This window comes from Eptesicus fuscus, chromosome 11 (genome assembly GCF_027574615.1).
Source record: "Eptesicus fuscus isolate TK198812 chromosome 11, DD_ASM_mEF_20220401, whole genome shotgun sequence".
NCBI lineage: Eukaryota > Metazoa > Chordata > Mammalia > Chiroptera > Vespertilionidae > Eptesicus > Eptesicus fuscus.
In genome coordinates, this window is record NC_072483.1 from 49,001,584 (window position 1) to 49,021,983 (window position 20,400).

At 46.7% G+C, this 20,400-nt stretch overlaps 1 protein-coding gene across 3 annotated transcripts in view; it reads left to right on the top strand.

Annotated features, from left to right (window-relative positions):
* Positions 1-20,400, top strand: part of ITGA6 (integrin subunit alpha 6) — a 67,681-nt gene that overhangs the window by 10,231 nt on the left and 37,050 nt on the right. For all 3 annotated transcript variants that reach the window (XM_028140961.2, XM_008138557.3, XM_008138558.3), the window contains exon 2: positions 19,964-20,088. In XM_028140961.2, coding sequence (XP_027996762.2) covers positions 19,964-20,088 — 125 coding nt within the window. The remainder of the gene's footprint in view (positions 1-19,963; positions 20,089-20,400) is intronic.

Genomic DNA, 20,400 nt, shown 5'->3' on the forward strand with positions numbered 1-20,400 from the left:
TTTTTAATCCTCACCTGAGGATATGCTAGAGAGAGAGAGAGAGAGAGAGAGAGAGAGAGAGAGAAACATTGATATGAGAAATATGAACTGGTTTCCCATACGCACCCTCACACCCTGACCGGGGATCGACCCCACAGCCTGGGTATGTGCCCTGATCAGAATGGAACTGGCAACTTTTTGGTGCACAAGACGACACATTCTAACCAACTGAGCCACACTGACCAGGGCTCATCATTTTTTTTTTTTTTAAGTTGGGATAAAATTATAGTGAGCTGGTTAGTTGATGCTGACTCAGTAGAAAAGGGAAAGTGAACGCAGGAGAGGGAGGAGCGGGTGTGTGATGTCTGCGAGGAGGTGAGAGGGATACACCAGTGGTGGGGTGGGCCTAGTTACCACATCACAGCGGGGCACCGATGCAGGTAGGTGGAAGATTGTGAGTTTTTGGGGGGTTTTTTGCTTCTAATTTCTCAGTGAATAACAGCAGATCATAAGTTCTAAGCTACTCAAAACTTGTGTAGCCTGTTAGGAGTAAGCACTCCATTCTAGAATTGGAGGGATGTGGGGATTGAATCTCAGCTTCTTCACATTCTATGGATTTGACCTTGGGCAAGTTACTTGTCCTTATCAGTAAAATGGAGGCACGGACAGTACCAACCCCTTAGGCTTGTGCAGGTTAAATGTGGGAACATAAAGCACTTAGCGTAGTGCCCCGCATGTCCAGTGAACAGCAGCCTGTACTGTGGTGGCTGCCTTAATGTAAAATAGGAACTCCCTCACACGGGGGAGTTTTGTAGCTCTCTTATCTTTACAGTCTGGGAGACGACAGCCCTTTGGGAGTCAGGTCAAAGGTGAGGTTGCCCCATGGGTGGGGCTACAGCCAGAGTCAGAGCGATGGGAACTGTAACGTTGTCTTGAAGAGAGGAAGGGGAAATGTGGGGCTTGGAAGAAGGAAGAGAAAATGGCAACACATCAAGACCCTCCAAGAATCTCCAGCTCCTTATGCTATATTCCCGCTACAGAGACGCCCCACCCCCACTTTTTATTTTGTTCAATTCTTGAGCCAAGGCTCATTTCAGGTGTTGTGTGTGCATTTCCCACGTGGGAGTATCTGCAAGTTCTGGTATTACCTTTGATGGCATGGTGTCTGTGTGTCCTCCAGGCCAGGTAGACACCAGGGCGTCAGCAGGTGGGTGTGTGCTGTGCAGGGTGGAAGTGAGCCGGGAACAGGGTAGGGGCCCCAGGACGTGGCCTCCTGCTCCTGCTGGCCTGGTCCATCATCGTCTTTGTGATCCTGGTCAACATGTCCAATGTCTGCCTTCAGGCATTGAAAAGAAATGACTCACGGCCTTGTTGAATGGTCAGGAATGTACTATGGGTAAGAGCACTGTGGGTTCTAAAACACTGCCAGCTTTTAATCTCTTCTTTCACAATAAATAGTACAGGCTGAAGAGGTAGCCTGCGGTAAATCAGAATCTGACAATATCTCTGAAATTATGCAAGAGTTTGAATAATCAGGACTTTAGCATCTATTTCCCTGGGGTGTGCCGCGAATTAGGTGGCATGATGGTGAGGTGTCTTTTTTTTTTTTTTTAGTTCTATCACTATAGTGCAGAATGGAATGTGTAAGCTTATAATATAAAACAAGACGCTTTAAAACACACACACACACACACACACACACACACACACACACACACACACACAAAACAAGAGGCTTTAGAGACATTTCAAGCTTTTGGAGGTTGCTTTGTTTGGGCTGTGCCCCCATTCTCATCCACTTTTCTCCGTGCTTTTGTGAAAATAGTTGAGAAGCACTGACCAGCACAACCTTTTCTCCGCAGAGAGGGATAACTGGACCTGGGAAAGTCAAGTGACAGCTCGGTCGTGGCATTGAGGGCCCTGAGACCCAGCTATTGATTGCCCAGTCCACCTAATACTGTGCCATACACATCTGCCTTTTGGTGAAGTAGCCTATTCTGGGAACGAAACCTGTGCTGCATAATCTTGCCCTTAATAGAACAGAATCTTACATTTTAAAATATCTTACCACATAATGGCCTGGACTCGTGATAGCAGATACACAGCCATGGTTGCCCCTGCCGCCTGCTCATTGGGGGTACTTCCGATGGATGACCATAGCACGTTCTTCAGCTGAGTCTCGGGATGCTCCTGCATTAGTTAGCTCCTGCTGATGTGTGGCTGTTTGCCTATAAGACCACACCTGTTGGCCCTCTTGGGCTGGCCAGCCCCTGCATATAGAGGGTGCTCTAGAAATGTTAGCCTGATAGACGTTATCCCTGCTGGTTTGTGGGCTTCTTAAGAGCAAGGCTGACAGCCTGTCCACTTTTGGTTCAAATCTAATAGACAGAAATGGGTCCCTAACGCGTGTTTGCTAAGCTCTGTGAGTTGATTTGATTTCCAAAGGCAGTACGGACTGCTGGAGAACAGGATGACACTCTCTTCAGAATGAGCCTTTATACCTGGGTGGTGGCGGTTCTCAGCCTCCTCCTCCTCCCATTGCGGTAAAATGCACATCACATAACGTGCACTGTCTTATCCGTTTCTGAGTGCACAGCTCAGCAGTGTTAAGTGTGGTCACATGGTCATGAATACTCCGGCAACTTCTTCAACTTGTTCTAAAGTGCGCAGATATAGGCACGTATATGGCGCCATAAATGACTGAATTACCGATATTCTAAAGGAGATTAGTGGATTAAAAGTTTAATTAACAGCAGTGTAATTAAAAGTTTAACACATTTGATGGTAGAAATTTAAAATTCCATGGCATAGCTTAGTATGGGTCTTCCACTTTGGTCAAGGACTGTTCCTGTGTGCCTGGCTTCCTCTGGGCACCTCCAAGGTTCCTCGAGCATATCATTTTGAGAAACCAGAATCCTGTAGGTCCTCAATGTTGTCGGTAGGTTCTGGGAACTATGGTGAAACAACCTATGTAATGAAACCATCTTTACCAAATAGGTTGATTGATATCAACAAGAGTTAAGTTCCCATGGCGTTACAACAAAATGATGTTATTTGAGGACCTGCTGTAATTTTGTCCTAAGCTTTTAACTGAGTTAAAGAGAAAATTGCAACTGGTAAAAGGCCTGGCCACATTCACTTACTTCTGATGTCCTGCTGCTCCTCCTATCTAACTCTCTTAGTCGCTTTACAATGAAACAGAGTGGTTTCCGTGGCACAGTGTGTTCAGGTTGAGGCTGCAGTTTGATATGATATTTACAGGTCGAAGTTCGAAAGGAAGTGTGTTTGTTCAGGCAGCACCAGATTAGACGAACAGCTGTCCCTGGTAGTCAGGCCATCTTTAGCTCGTCTCACAAATACTTCCCCTGTTCACACTACACCCCCTTATCCTGCTCCCCAGCTTCCTTTACAACCATGTTAACCTATTACCTCTGGGCAGTTTTATTTTCTTCTTTTCCTTACCTCTTTGATTTTTCTAATGACTGTATTGTTTAGGTCCTGTTGAGTTGAGTTTTATACTCTCTTTATTATTACTGATGCGTTCATTATGACATTTCTAATAAGCGGTGTGGGAGCTGTCCGAATAAAAGCTTCCTGACAGGTCTGAATTGTGGGCCTTCTGCAGGAGGAGTTGGGTCTGCTTATTCTGTCCAGAGCTTTAACGTGGAGCTTAATGTACATGCTTTCCTCCAAGTAAAACAAAAATGTACTGTAAAAGAAATCTAAGCCCCATGCTTGGCCATAGGTGTTTTCATCTGTACAGGAGTGGGAGCAGTCTAGTAGTATTACCCAACCATGCATTTGTGCATTTCTTGTAAACCACCTGCAGAAGTTAGGAAGGAATGATCTGGAAAGGTAGACCCTGTCTCCCTCACTTCATGTCATGAATTGGTGGCCGACTTCTGGCAGCTGCACCTTCATCCCCCCTCCCCTCATGCCCCGAGGTCTTTCTGGTTTCCCACTGAGCCCCTGGCCTCCACCTCTACTGCCCACCCCGAAGCAGGGGGCTAGCTAGCCAGTGTGTCTGTTTTTATAAATGTCACCAGAAACCTAAGCGGATCCATGTAAGGCCCACCAGACTTGTCTGAAAACCTTTTCTCATCATGGAGTTGGCCATCCCGAGTTCCTGAGATAAGCATTTGTCAGTGAGGAACGGGCCTGGGTTTGCCTTTGACCACACATCCAGAAGCAGTTGTGTGTTCCCACATGGATCCCCGCCCAGCTCTGTTCCCGGTCCCCTCCACGCCACTCATTCATGTTTTAGATTAGATGACAGGTGAGGTCAGGAGTCTGACTCAGGCCTGACTCACGGCAGCTCCTCCCTTAGCAAGTGGCATTGTCCACAGCATCCGAGATGAAGGCGTTTGAACTCCGCAGCTATTTGTAAACGGTACTTACCTGCTTGAGCTCTGCACGCGGAGGTGCCTCTGAACTGGACAGATTCACTCCCTACTGGTTAGTCTGTTATGCCCAGAGCTTGAATATGCAGCCTAATGTGCATGCTTTCCTCAAAGTAAAACAAAAAATGTTCTCTAAAACAAGGGTGAGCATTTTATATCCTGGCTGTCCCTAGCCCAGTCGTGCCCCCGAATGCCATGGACTTCCACAGGGCAAGTGAGAGTTCTCTCTGATGTCATTCCATGTTATTCTGTGCCTCACTGGACCACGGTGGAAAGCTGTCTACCTGTACAGCTTGGATTTCCTTTCCTCAGTATTTTTCAACCTCTGCCCTCCATTTGCATGCACTTTATTGCAATTCCCAGATGGCCAGCCCAGGGCCTGGCGCACAGAGGGATAGGTTTATCAACGTCTTTATTGACGTGTTGTCATGCCTCTTGAATGGGCTGTAAAAACCAGTCTTTGACTTTTGCTTGCCTGCAACCGCCTGCATGAAGATAGCGTGTGTGAGCTTGCCTTATGCAGTTACGAGGTTTGCTTTCTTCATGACTTCTGGGCACTGATTTTAACCTCCACGATGACGTCTGTCATTTTCTCTGCAAGACTTTCAAGGACCCATTGTCCACTGACTGACATCATTTTAGAAATTATACCTTTTCGATTTAGTAATAGTCACACGGTACCACTATAAATACAAAAACATGTGGAACGAAAAGCCCCCTCCCACCTCCTGGTCTCCGGTCACCCGGTTCTTCCTGGAGGCAACCACTGTTTGACCCGCTTGTTGTGCCTTCTCACGGGCATCTATACATTTAAGAGCAAATGCATGCACCCACACTTTTCACATGTATGGTAGCATGCCATATGTATTCTTCCACACCTTGATCGTTTTCTCTTGCCGTGCCGTTTTAAATATATTTTATTGTTGGTAGTATTACAGATATCTATAATCCCCCCGCCACCTCCTCCCAGCCCCTACCAACCACACCAGGTCTTTACCTCTCTTGCCATGTTTTAGTGCCTGTTGTTGTAAATAAGAGCTTCCTTCACTTTTAATGTCTGCAGAGCGTTCAGTTTTAAGGATGAATCACGATTTACTTAATGAGTGTGGATGTCCAGGTAACTTCTGATCCTCCGCATAGAAAGCAGTGCCGAAGACCTCCTCCTCTCCCTTTAAGTAGAGGGCCGACTGAGCCCCAGTGCAGGGGCTTGCCCAGCGCTGTTTGAATGCTCATGGCAGATTTGGAGGAGGGGCTGGGTGCTCTTCATGACTTGCTCTCACAAGCTCCGTCCTACCCTCGGATGTCACAGGCTACTCTACCAGTGGGGTGGGGTCGCTGGGATATTTTCAACAATTGGAGTTGACAGTTTTACACTCGAGCTGTTGCATTCCTCAGATGGCCTCAGCGTTTGCACCCCACCTGTACCTGCACTTGTTAAAAAGTACTTGTTAAAATTAGAATGGCTTGTTGGAATATGTGCCAATCGAATGCTAATAACGGCACCGGTAGTGCTCATCACCGCGTTCGTGTTTCAAGGTTATCTGACAGTGTTTCTTTTTCTTTTTTTTTTTAAATACGTTTTTATTGATTTCAGAGAGGAAGGGAGAAGGGAGAGAATGATAGAAACAGTGATGAGAGAGAATCATTGATTGGCTGCCTCCTGCACAACCCCTACCGGGGATCGAGCCTGCAACCGGGGCATGTGCAGGAATAGAACCGTGGCCTCCTGGTTCATAGATCGATGCTCAACCACTGAGCCACACTGGTGGGTAATCTGGTAGAGATTCATTCGATCCTTGTAACACAAATAGAAACTTTAGATAGAACCGTTCCACAGATAACCCACACACATGATACCCAGCTAATAAGCCGTACAGCTAGCACTTGAACCCGAGTCTTCTTGTAACTCCCTCAGTATTTGATTATGGTTTTGGCTTGCCAGTCTGTTACAGGGCAGGTGAGAAGGCATGCACTATCTGGAGACAGTACGTGCTAAAGCACGCACCATATTATCCTGATAATGACAGGCCCACGTAGGACTGATGTTCAGCAGGTGTATACCACTGCCGTAGCTCTAGTTAAACTGTTGAAATACTTCTGGTTGGTAAATTGCTTTTTCCCAACCTCCCTGAGGGTCCCTCAACACTGTCCTGGCCACTGTTCTCATAGGACATTCCTGTCTCCCTATATTTCCCCCCACAATCCAGCAATTAAAGGGGACATGTCCTAATACAACAGGGGCCTCTGGGGCACAGCTCCAATGCCACATCGCCATCTGTGTCGGTTAATTCCTAGGCAGTACTGATTGCTAAAGATTTTTAAATATCATCTTTAAATGTAGGAGTGGAGTAGTAAGCAATGTAAATGTTTAGCAATGCAACTTCTGTGAATATTGATATAGGTGCACTTTTTAAATTGCATTCTTGGTTTGTTCACAGTATCCTATTTCTACATCTTTTTTTTTTTCTTTTTTAACATGAAAGATCTCGTTTTTTGTCTTCCTGTGATGTGAGTGTCCGGGTGGCTGGTCTGAGCTGTCAGGAGCCAGAACTTGCCCTCCTTGTTGCTGTACCAAGTGCAGCCTCTGCCTTGGAACCCGCGGTGGCAGCATCTACATTCTAGGCAGGATGACGAGAGGGACAAAGAGGAACAGAGCCAAAGGCTCATGGGCACCATCTTCTACAGGAGACCCCTGTTTGCAGCGGAGTGACACTTTGCCCTGTGTCCCTTCATCAGGATCGAGTTCTGTGGCAGGACCAGCTGGAAGTGGGGGAGGCTGGGGTCTTTATTCACGGGGCGTTACGCCCAAGCAGAAACGCTTTCCTTATGGCAAAAGGGGAGAGCGAATATCAGGCAACAGCCAGCAGCCTCTGGCACAGCTACTAAGCCTGTTGTTTCAGTTATCTTGTTTAGAAAATAAACGATGTGATCTTACTAATTTCCTATAGAAAATATTGAAAAATTTGCATTTCTTAAGTTATTGGAATAATAAAATGGATATGGTTGACTTTATTTTGTGGTGTTTTTTTTTTTTTTTTTTAAATCCTCACCCGAGGAGTAAAGATTTTTTTCCCATGGATTTTAGAGAGAGTGGGAGGAGGAGGGGAGAAAGGGAGAGAGAGAAACATCAATGTAAGAGAGATAGAAACATGGATCAGGGAGATTGATTGGTTGCCTCCCGCATGCACTCCAACCAGGTATTGCACAAAACTGCAACCCAAGCATGTGCCCTTGACTGGGAATCAAATTGGTGACCCGCTAGTGTGCAGGCCACTGCTCTAACCACTGTGCAATGCCAGCCAGGGTGTGGGGACTTTTTAACTATTCCATTTTTCTTCCTGGTTTTTGTTAAAATATTTTACTGAAAAATGATGGATTCTTTTATAAATGAGCTATTTAATAACAGCTTTTAATAAATTTTAAAAAGTTGGCATTGATAATATTTATACTTGGTACACTGCCATATAAAAGCCTGCTTGAGAACAACATACTTGAATTTTAAAATTGTTAAATGTGGTGGTAGATGGTGATAGATTATAAAATACACTTTGATCATTTAACAGAAATTTACTAAGCATCTGCTCTGTGTCAAGCACCGAGTGAAGGTCAAGGATGGGAGTGTGGTCTCATGGCCCAGTTCATATAGGTTCTTAGACTTATTCCTTGAAAGGACAGCTCACTGGACAGACACTTGTAATTTGCACCTCGAAAGTCAGGTACCTGATCATTCAGAAGCATGGGAAGTGACTAAAGGCCACATTTTAACAAGATCTTGGCAGCTGCTTTGTGAAACTGAAAGAACAGGGTTGCTTAGAGACTTTCATTTTTCCTTTCTTTACGGCAGTAGATAGCAGCATTTTTATTGCAGCTGAGTGATGTCTTACCGGTATGAGTTGCGTGGTCAGCTATTTCAGCCAATAATTTTATTCTGAAAATGAGCTGGTTCTATATTTATACCTATATGTTATAAATTTGTGTGGAATTGAGGTACAATTCTTGGCCATTTAAAATGTAGGCCAGGATATATTGTAATTTTACCGTGTTGGGTGCTAATGGCATTCATTCATTGAGATTATTTAAGTCTTTATTTTTAAGAAGTTAGAAGCAAGTTTTGAACCAAGGTCATACCCAAAAGTCATGCCAGGAATAGAACCAGAATTCCTTCCTCACTGCCTTCTCCACTTTGCTGATCTGACCACCCGTGTTGGTATTCCATTTAAATGGTTGAGATGGATGCCATGATTTCACATCTTTATTTTTCTTTTCTGGTTGATGGTAGAGATTTCTGAACTGGAGGAGGAGTTGAATGTTGTGGATAATAAAACATGATCTGCTTTGGGTGTTCCTTTATTGCATGAGTTCCCTTGTTCTTGGTCAGAGACACACCTGTAGTAAAATGTACCAAGTCAGGTAAGAACTGGAACCCTCAGGCTCCAACAGGAGTCTCATAGTCACTGGAAACTGGATTCAGTTCTGGCATGTTTCTCCAAAGAGTCAGGAAAAAATGTGTGTTTTTTTTTGTGTGTGTGTGTGTGTGTGTGTGTGTGTGTGTGTGTGTGTGTGTGAAATTCTGGAAAGGCCAGAACAAAACTTGCTGATTTTTGATACAGCTAAAGGCAACAAGGATTTTTTGGGCCCCTGTGGCATGTATCTCAAACCCATAGACCTTAATTAGAACCAACCACGTTCTTGTAATATACTTAAAAAAATAAATCATTGCCTGAGGATGTTTTCCCTAATTTCAGAGAGAGAAACGGAGAGGTAGAGAGAAAGAGAGAAGCATCCATGAGAGAGAGAAACATCAATCGGTTGCCTCTCATATGTGCTCGACCTGGGATCAAATGCATAATTTGAGCGTGTGCCCTGACTGGGAATCGAACTGGCGACCCTTTGGTGCATCAGGGACGAAGCTCCAACCAACTGAGCCACACCCACCAGGGCCAAAGATACTCTTTCTAAAAGGTGGGTAGATCAAAGTGCTTTAGTCATGTTTTTGTCCAAACAAGCAGAAAGGAGAGTGTGGGTTTTGTGGTTTAGAGTAAGATCAGGGAGTGCAGGGCACAGCTTCTGTTTCGTCACTTACCATCTGTGTGACCTTGGGCACGTGGCTTGTCCTCTGAACCTGCGTCCACATTTGTGAAGTGGGTGGTGGGAATAGTGTCTACTTCCCAATAGGCTTAGAGCAGAGTGCCTGATCTAAGAGCAGGGAGAGGAGAGCTGCCAGGGTATTGCTAGCAATGACAGGTGGTTTGCCTTCACTTGCAGGTAGGGGATCTGTTTTTTATTGTGTGATTTCTCGGAAGGTTATTAGAAATCTAGTCTTTGGAAAGTGAGATTTATAATTCATAGAGAAAAATCAGAGTTCTGGATGTGAAAGCTCAAGGCTAGGAGGGAAGCAGATTTGTTCCCTGTGAATTGTAACTCGTACTTGCCCAACTGGATCAGCCAGTTTGTAGAGTTAGATAGGTTTTGCATTTTCTTGGCCAAACACCCTTGAGGTTACAAAAAAAAAAAAAAAAAAATAGGACTACTTTTCTGCCCTCAAGGAGTTTATAGCCCACTAAAGTGGAGCTGGGAGAAAGCCTTGTCCAGGCAAGTTTACTTTGGAAAAAGTGAAAGTTGAGCTCAGGGTCTTGAAGGCAAATTCGTATGGAAAGCCTGGAGCTGGAGTTTGGAAATTGTTGGTGAGAAGAGCTCCCGTGAGGTGGGGGCAGGATGGCAGGAAGCACAGTGAACAAAGGCACCAAGCCAGGCCTTTGTGTGCCCGGAAGTGAGGAGAGTTGGGGCCACTGATGGTAGATGGCTGGGGTGTGGCTAGATGGCGGAGGAGGGATGGCTACCAGTTGTATTGGGAAGGGTATTGGGCTTGAAGTCCTACCCGTGTCAGGTAATGTCTGAGCCTTGGTTTATTCGTCTCTAAATTGCTGAGACATACCTGAATAAAAGTGCATGTGAAGGACTTGTAATTACAGAGTGTCATAGTTGGCTCACTTGCTGCCCTTCTTGTGAAAAAGAACATTGGGCTGCCTGAGGAGCAGCCACCTGGGGGTGCAGTGAAGAGTCCTGGTGCTGAGACTGTGGAGGAATTTGACATTCTGGGGAGTCCTCTCAAACGATACAATGAAATATCATTTTCGTTTGATTCAGAAAGAGGTGGAATATAGTCAGTTTTCTTGTCCATCTTTCTCCTCCTACTAGTTCTTTGCAGGTGGTTAATTGTTTTGATTATTAAGGCGATAATGCAGGCCACGTAATTCACTGTGACCTGGGCAGGTCCTTTATAAACCATCATCCTTGTTTCTCTAAAATTGGGGGCTCAGATGAGATCAAAGTGGACTCCTTGCGCTCCTTCAGGACACCAGGTAGTGGGTGGGGGGCGGTGGGCAGCAGATCTGCCCAAACAGATGCCAGGGCGCAGTAATATTTACTAATGCTCAGGACCGCTGGGTATCAATATTGGTGAATGCAGAGGTCTCAGGTGTATTTCTTCCATCTCCAAATAACCAGTCACCAAAATAAGGAAAATAGTCACTTCATAACTGTAAACTGATACTATATACACACACACACACACACACACACACACACACACACACAATTATTATTATTATTTTAACTGAGTTTCTGGTTGCAGAGGCGAGAGAAGAGAGAATCAGGCCAGGCCCTCTCTCCCCTGAGAGGAGCTTGGCACAGGCAGAGGTGCACAGTTTGGGTGAGAGCGCAAACAAGCTTTAATGCCTCCTCTCCCTCTCTTCACCAGGTGGAGCAGGGAGGGGAGGAAAGGGCAGAACCCCTCCGCCATCCAGCCAGGCTGCCAGGTGTGCTGCTGGTGGCCAGGGGATGGTGGAAGGGCGTGGCGTTCCCTCTTGGCCACTGTCCCTGGGAAAGCAGGCACTTCGCTCTCCAGCCGGAGGAGGGACCGGGCTGCTGTCCGTGGACAACTGGAGAGCCACCTGGTTGGGGAGGCGGGCTCTCATAAAGCCGGTGGAGCTTGGTGACCAGGCAAGCTGCTCATGTGGAGGTTGAGCACAGGGCCTCCCAGGCCGAAGCACTCACAGTGCCTGTGAAACCACGGCCAACTCCGGCCACTCCATTGGAATGCCAAGCAGGGCATCATGACACTCAAGCGGCTGCATGAGTCAGTTCCTTTGCCAGCTTTATATCTGAGGCTGGGGTGACGGTGTAATGTGTCTTCCATACACGAGCGTTTTTTGAGAATGAAGGGGGGCCCCCAGGACAAAGGTGTGAGCCAGGACTGACCTGGGGAGTTTGTATGTATGGTCAGCCTGGCTGGAGCCTTGAGCCCAGAGCTTCCAGGAGAGAAGGCGTGGCCCAGGGCCTGTCTCACGATGTCTGTCCAAAGCGCCATGTTCTCCGATCTGGGGGTCTTCATTGAAGAGCTGTTTTCTGTACACCCTTGAATATAAGGCAAGGTTTCTTTTCACCCCAAAACGATTCTGCCTTATATCTAAGCCTTATAAAACCATTCTCCTGTGACAGCTGCCCTCTTGATTACTTTATTGTGAACCACAAAGTTCTGTTTGTTATAAACACATTAGCCTAAAAGGACCATAATCAGTTGTAATGCGGAAAGAGGTTAAATTTGGTTTTAAAATATTTTAAATGAAATAAATTGATTTAAAGAAGTGAGCCTAAATTTCTTTGCCTCCGTTTAGTAACGATTCTTCAGGACTTGACATCCTGATTGCACGTCTTGGATATTGTTATAAACTTGAACATGTCCTGGAAGTGCTCTGGAAAACTGGCTCAGACATTGCTTTTAGGAAGTAATGTCAAAGAAACACAGGAAGTTTGAATAAAATCACTCCATGAAATATAAATAAAGCTATTTCAAGTGAACGTTTAATATAATGTTATTTTACACTTTTATGTAAATGATCAGATGTTGTCAGTCAGCTATTTCATCTACATCCTAAAAGTCTAAATACACACAGTGGCAAAACAGCACAGCTTCTTTGGATTTTTTCCTGTGGAAGGAGTCTTACGTGTGTAGGCCTGCACCTGGCGTATGAGGGGTGGTAGCAATGCTGAAGAGATGTGGTAACAGCTGGGAAGGACATTCACCTTCAGCTGTGGGGGAACGAGGCTGCGAGGAAAATCTGGTCCCTTCAAGAAATTGGATTTTGACTTGGGGTTCCAGATGGTACTCTGGGTGTACTTGCCTCCAGGCTCCTCAGGGCTCCGTAGTGGCTGGGAGATGGGCCGGCTCTGCTTTGACCTTACTAAATGAAGGAGTCCCAATCAGGAGGGGACTGAGAAAGGAGGGGGGTCCTCAGGGAGGCGGGGACTGGGAAGGAGGCGTGGCTCTGGGACGGAAGGTCTCTGTGGCGGTCCACAGGCCCCACGTGACACCCTCCCCCACGAACTCTGCAGAGTGCAGGCTGCTGGCATTTACAATTCTAGCCAGAGACAAAACAAAAACCATAGCACTTCTCTGGCAGGGAGAGGGATGGAAATGTTGACATGTGCATGTTTTACAAAGCTTAAGTCAGTTATAACTCAATTAAAAGTAAAAAAGAATGGATTCCTGTAGAAGAGGCGAGGGAGGCCGTGACATTGTTCTCAAAAAGGGTAGGGCTCCTAGTGTGAGTGCTGGCACCCCAAGGACGAAGCCTTCCTCCCTCAGCGTTAGAGGAGTGGCGGGCAGTCTGACAACAGCTCCCTACCCACTGAGCCCGAAGTGAAAACCCTCGGCAGCAGGCGCCTCCCAGAGTGCCCTTTCAGAACTCCTGCCCTGCTGAGACCCAGCCAGAAAGGGGCCTTTCCGTACAACAGCCAACAGGAGAACAAGGACTAGAGCTGGCAGCAAGCAGAAAAGGGGAAGAAACAGATGACCCAGGGACAGGAAGAGAACTGGGGAGGAGAGACCTCTAGGTAACATACTAAAATACTCAGAACTTTGAGAACATACTAAATTCACAAAATAAGAATAGAATGCATTATGTGAATGGCACAATCAGAATAAAAAGCTTTTGGAGATTGTAAGTGCTGACATTTACATTTTTATTGGATTTAAATTTAATTGAAATTTAAAATAGAAGTACTGGGAAATAAAGTTGAAAAATCTCAGAACCACAGAGAGGGCAAGAAAAAGAGAGAGAAGGTAGATTCATCCAAAGATAATGGGATGAGGGAAATGATCAATGCAGGGTGGGTGTTTCCTGGGAAGTGATGTACTGAGTCTATAGACTGAGAGAGGCCACACAGTGCCCAGTGAGCGAATAAAGGCTCCCACGCAGACACTGCCCTGCTGTTCAGAACACCTAGGGCAAAGTGGAGAGCCTCAAAGTCACCCTCAAAGAAATGAAAATTGGACTTACATCAGAATTTTTATTGGCATCGCTGGATACTAGAATAGAGTGTTAACATCAAAGAAAATGTTTTTCCCTAGTGTCCTACACCCAGACTATCTCACTGGGGAGAGTGGGATAATGACATTTTTGGCTATGCAGGGACTCAGTTTACCTCTCATATAGTGTTCCTTAGGATGCTATTTAAGAAAGTAATTCAAATAAGAGGAAAATGTGGGAACCCAGGAGGGCAGGGAGGGAAGTCCCAGGAGGACCCCGTGCAGCAGGCTAGAGGAGCAGTCTGGGTGGTAGCAGGAGTGCAAGGGCTCTGAGAAGGAAACTGGGGCAAGGGAGGTCCCAATTCCATGCAGGTATGGCTGGGAGCGTAGGAAAGACCGAGGCTAGAATAAACAATGCAAGGAGAAGGAAAGGCAATGAGAAGGGGAAGCCAAGAAAAGCAAAAGTCATGGTCCAAATGCGAAGTACGCCAGTTGATAGAATGTAAGATAAGTCTGACCTTGATGCTAGGAACGGCTTCCTTTGAGGTCAAGGGCTTCTGATACTGGTTTCAGATAGAGGATCATTTCAGTGCAGTTTGGTTCAGCACCGAATTATATTTACCTGTGGGCGTTCAAAGAGCAGATGACCGAATGGTGGTTACATGACAAAATGTAAGTGGTAATGGCTCTGATAATAATGTAAAAGTATAGGAGAAACCAAGAGGAAAGTTTGGGAGAAAGGGTTAGATTGCTGATAGCGTCATGTCACCGCCTGGGGAATGGAGAGGTTGTGTTAGAAGTTGATGAAGGGAAAAGTAGAGGTTAACATAAATTATTTAAAACTTAAAGGGTAGCAAGTAGAAGAACTAAAGTAATTTAGTTATTAAACATAGACAAAATAGCAAGTAGTTTAAATTCTTTTCATATTGTGGGGCCAACAAGTATTGCTTAAAGCTGATATATCAAGAAATAAATGTATAAATATCTAGAGTTAAAAACAAATTCAGAAATTTAAACAAAACACCAAAAAACTTTGCCCAGAGAGTGGGGCTTGGGATGCGTTTGGAATCAGTTGCTTTCCATTGCAAGTTTTCTTTTTTATTTGTATTTTTTTACTTTAACAAAAATTAAAAATAACTAACTTTGGAGATGGGTTTAAATGACGAAGTAACAGTTGATGAAATGGTTAATGCCATCTTCTAATCTTTCAAGGCTTAATTTGGACAAACTAAGAAGGCTGTGTTTTAAATTAAGCAATAATAGTGTCCTTGTTCTAATGAAGCAATATTTCATGTTTCCTGAGACAAAGTTGCATGGCTCGAGGCAGGATCTTTAATCCTTGAGGAAATGAATTATTGCCAAAAACAATGAAGCAAAGCTGCTATTGTCCCCAGCGTTCGGAAAGTGCCCCAGTATTTAAGACTTTTGGTTGAAGTAGTTATATAAAAGTCTGCTCATTGGGTAAGAACTTGACTATAGGAAACAGGAGTGTGGCTTATTTGAAGAAGTTTGTTGAAATAACCTTGTGGCTAATCGCATGATAGGGAATCCTGAATCTTTGTACCGAGAATTCTGATCTAGACTCAAAGACTTGACTTTATATCATATTCTCAGTTACAGTCTCACTTGTGTAGTTAGCCTTCTACATTGCATTTTACTATTTCAAATTTTATTCCTCATCAGTTTTGTCCTGTATTCTATTTTTTATTTTTACTTTTGTTAATCCTCACTCGAGGATATTTTTTCCACTGATTTTTAGAGAGAGTGGAAGGAAGGGGCAGACACAGAGAGAGAAACACCGATGTGAGACACATTGACTGGTTACCTCCTGCATGTGCCCTGACCAGGGCCAGAGATGGAGCCTGCAACCCAGGTACATGCCCTTGACTGGAGGTGAACCCAGGGCCCTTCAGTCTGCTGGCCGACGCTCTGTCCACGGAGCCGAACCAGCGAGGGCTTGTTCTGTCTTCTAAATGTGGGTTTTCAATATGTTGGAATCCCCAGGCAGCTTTGATGTCAGCACGGCTTTAAAATAGTGGAGGTCATTGTCCACTGCCCTGTGGAAAGCAATTTCAGAAATAATTTTTCCTGTTCCTTTGGTATCTAAAACTACCTTCGTTCAAACCCAGATTCTTATCCTTCCTTGATGCAGTTTTCCTTTGGACCTGACATGGAAATAGGCTTCTTAGACGCTGCTCTGTTCATTTCCACTACTTCCCATTGGAGGCCATAATTTATATGGCTTAGCCCCTGTCGCTCTGAACGTGGGTTGTTACTGGAGTTCTGGATTCCTCCATACGTGCTGGGTGGGTCAGTGCTAAGCGCAGCTGCTATTGCTGTGATTCCTTAGAGAAGTGAGCTGAACCGCCGGCAGCTGCTGCCCGGGTGCCAGGAGCTGCTGTGGGTATCTTCCGCGGGTGCCCAGAGATGCCTGCTGCTCACTCGGGATCCAGCATCAAAGGGCTTTGGGGGCAAAGGGGAGAAAGCTGGGGTTTGAGCAGAAACGGGGTTTTGGTGTGGCCCGGGGGTCCCCTGGATGCAGACTGTCCCTCCGGGAGCCACGCCCTCCCTGCTGGCTCAGGAGCTGGTTTTGTTCCGAACGGCGTAGACCAGGGTCCTGGAGGACTGGGGGGAGGAAGTAGATGGGTTGCACCGGGGACCGTGCCATTGACTGGACACAGCTCTGTTTTCGATTTGTTCTTGCCAGACGCAGCCTCAGCTAATGGCTGTGTCCTCCTGTGGTGCAGGCTGGTTCTAAGCAGAAGGAAGAGTTTGCCTTTTTCCTGAACCAGAGAGGGCAGCTTTAGCTTCACCTCGAGGATGAAGGCACCTGCCAATTGCTGAGTTTGGTTGGGGTGACTGTGTTCTCCCGTTAAGGTGCTTCCTTACCTTTTCCATGACTCTGATTTTATCTGACTTAAGCCCTCCCCCACCCCCTTCCCCCATGAGTGTCTCCTTTTCCTCCTTTGGCTGCCTGGGCCTGAGGTCACAGAGCACCCCTGCCTTCTTCCATCCCAACTGGCGCCTTAGCCACAAGGGTAAGGGACTCCGTGGAAGATGGAGGTGTACCAAGTAGGGAGAAACCCTAGGACACAGCCAAGAGAAAAGGGGCTGGAGGAAGTGCTGCTCTGTAAACGGAACAATCTCTGCAGCTTTTTAAACAACACGATGCAAGGAAGCACCTGTCTCCTGCAGGGCACAGCAGGCAGCGGAAGTGTGGGGCTCCGCGGGCTCCATCTCATCACCCCTGTTCCTCTGGCTCCTTCCCTCCCGGCTTTCCCTCTGGCTCCATGCTCCTCACCTGGCCCCTCCAGTGCCACTGTCACCTCTGGGCGGTACCTTCCTCCCAGGCAGGCTTCGGCGCCCTCCTCTGGCTGCACACAGCACTCTGCTCCGCCCTCGCCTTTCCTCTACCTTCCTGTGGTTGAGTGACCAGCTTATGGCTCAGGCTCCACCAGGGACATCTTGGCAGGAAGGGGAGGGGATGAGTCCTCATGCGTCCTAGGAGGCTGTTGAGTGTTTGTGGAATGAATAAGCGAAGGAATGAGCAAGTACAGTACACAGGAAACAACAGGCCCCGTACCTGCCCCAGGTAGGTTGCCGGCCTCCTTTGGGCGTGGACGAGGAGGAGAGGAGGTGGTCAGAGGAGACACAGTAATAATCTTGGAACTCTGGGCTGCTCCTGCTAGCCTTCCGGTCGGAGTTGGTTGCCTTTACAGGAAATCTCTTCCCCGATCTTCACCCCACCCACTGCAGTCGTGCTGTGGCGCTGCCTTCCCGCATTGAGTCTTGCATACAGTGCAGGTCTCATTTCAGTGTTTCATCTGGGTAGGGTTTGCCCTTTCAGCGGGTGGTAAATGCCTCAACGTCCTGCGTTCTATTTCCGAGGAAGCGATTGCTCCAAAGTCATTTTTGTCTTGGCTCCCAACTAGTGAGATCTTAAGGCAGAGCACTCGCCCTCCTTCCACAGGTCTCCCCGTTCTCCATCCGGATAGCCAGAGGCTGGGTGTGCTCTCTGTGCTTCCAGTGCTCACCCCTCATGGCTCTGTGATTCTGACCCCCACACCGTGCATATCCCTGCCAGGACCTGGGACAGGGTTCCATCCCCACAGCTGCCAGGTAGTTGAGCTTGTTTGCTCACAGTCCAGGCCAGTTCACCTCTCAGCTATTTGACAGAGCTCCTGGGATCATGGACATGAATGGCATAGGTGTGGGGCGGCTCCATGGAGACCCCTGTGGCTCTTGGCCTTGCCTTTGCTAAGACGTTCCAGGCACCAAGGACTCTGCCTCGGTCCTGCTCAGACTCAGTTCCAGTTCTGGACTTTGGTGTGATTGGTTTTATCCCTTCAAAGGGTAGGGAGGATTGGAGGTGGCGGCTGACTGGGCCACCACGCAGGGACCTGGGAGGGACGATGGTGTTAGGGATGCGTGTTCCCACATGAGTCGAGCCTCACTCGCTCTGTAAGACCCTGCTTCACTGGCTCTGCCTGGGCACAGCCTGGTTCCCCTCTTTTCCGAGTGCATTTTCTACCTGTTGCACCCACTGCATTGCATTGATTTAAAAAACAAATTCATTAAATCCTTCAGTGGGTTCACAGCAGAGGCAGAGGTGGTGGTAGGGGATGTTTGGTTTGTGGGTTGATTTCTTTTGCTTCTGTGTCCAAGGTTTGTGGATTTCTTGAAGGCCGGGGGTGGCTTGTTTTCTGTTTGGGGGAATTTGTGGTTTGTTCGTATTCGTTTTTTTCGGCTCTTTTTCCTCAGTCCCAGCCTCATTTCTCTCGGTCCAGTCAGGTGTGTGTTCTTTCTTGAAGCATTTGTCCCCACCAGTCAGCCAGATCCCAAAGATGGTAAAACTGCTGGTGAGTAAAGAGCATTAGCAAAAGGAACCCGGCAGAAAGGCGGTGGGTCTCCAAGGATCCCTCCTGGCTGTGAAACAGTGAGATTTTGAGGATTGTGTGTCTGGGTGAGGGGCCCCTCTTAGAGGAGATAGCAAGAACACGGTGGGAAGAAAGAAGCAATATTACGATGTCTAGTGCATACACAGAACCACCCAGACCCTCCCTGAATCCTTTGTGCAAGACTGATGGGGCGATAGTGGAGGATTTTGTCGGAGATGGTAAGATTGCCAAGATTAGTAAGAATTGATGGGGAAAGAGGCCAACAAATGCAAAAGAGAGGAATTCATTGAGTTTTATCTTGGGCAAAGGGTTAGGTGCTAAATCAGTATTGTTAAAAAATAAACTGGTGCATATTAAAATTTTTACAAGTTTATTTGAGCAAAAATGGGTTCACATCGCCAAAATGGAAGAGGTTAGGAGTGCTCCACCAATAGGAGTGGGGGAAAGATTGATACAGACAAAGCAAGGAAGCAAAGAAAGGGAAGTACTTGATCAAATATAGATTAAAGCCTCGTTGGCTGTTTGTGATTGGTTGTCCTTAGGGTTTGATTTGGTAACCTTGACATTTACAAGCTTACATTTTTTTTTCCCTCACGTAGGCCACCGTGACATTAGAACCCCGCCAATCTAATAGCTTTCTGGTTTAACTCACTTAACAATATAGAAGCTGAAATCTAGGGCATAGTAAAAATTACCTTTGAAAAATACCGCAGGAAGGCACAGTACGTATTAGAAACTGACATTTTCTGTCACTTGTTGTGTTGAATGTGACCGTTTCCCCCCTTCCATTGTGAGACTGTTGGTGTTGTCTGTTGAGTTCCATAGGATGTCCTTGGCGTAGGTGAAGGGGTCCTGTTCTACGACAAGTGTCTTTTAGAACAAACGGATCGTACTCGGGAGCGGGCTGCTGCTCCTAGAGATGGACGGATTGTTTGTTTGGTCTCCACAGCCCCTCTCCTTGGGCTTGACTTGCGTAGGAGTTGCATGTGTATGTGTTGTGGTCACAGGACTCTGCCTTTGCTCCCCCTCCCTGCCTAAGCTGCAGAGACTTAGTGGGCTCCTTGACAAAGGATAAGCCCAATATCTCGGTACTGACTCATTGAGATGTATTTTTTTAAAAAATATTTTTATTGATTTTAGAGAGGAAGGGATAGGGATAGAGAGATAGAAACATCAATGATGAGAATCATTGATCAGCTGCCTCTGGCTCACCCCCTACTGGGGATCAAGCCCGTAACCCAGGCATGTGCCCTTGGCCGGAATCGAACCTGGAACCCTTCAGTCTGCAGGCCGCCACTCTCTCCACTGAGCCAAACCGGCTAGGGCTCCTTGAGATGTATTAAACTCACAGCTCCAATTCTCTGTTTTGTCCACAGGTTGCTGGTGGGGGCCCCTCGGGCAGTGGCCCTTCCGCTGCAGAGGGCCAACCGGACAGGAGGCTTGTACAGCTGCGACATCACCTCTCGGGACCCGTGCACACGGATTGAATTTGACAACGATGGTGCGTTCTGTGCTCGCTCAGTGTTCCCTGGGCCAGCTCCTCGGTACCCCACTTGCCCTTTCCATGAGGAAGGAAAGGGGGACCAGCATGCATTCTTGGAGAGAGGGCCACTTTTAATTGCATCAGCCTTAACTGTTTCTTGTTTGCCCTGAAAACATTTACTATTTTCTAAGTCCCATGGAGGCGCTCAGTATGGCTGCTCCTCCTAGCCCTGATACGGTGTATTGATGCTGCCACCTAGTGACGTGTTCGAGTTCTACAGGAGGCTGTTGAAAAGCTGAATTCAGAGCAGGGAAGAGAATTGAATGTGCA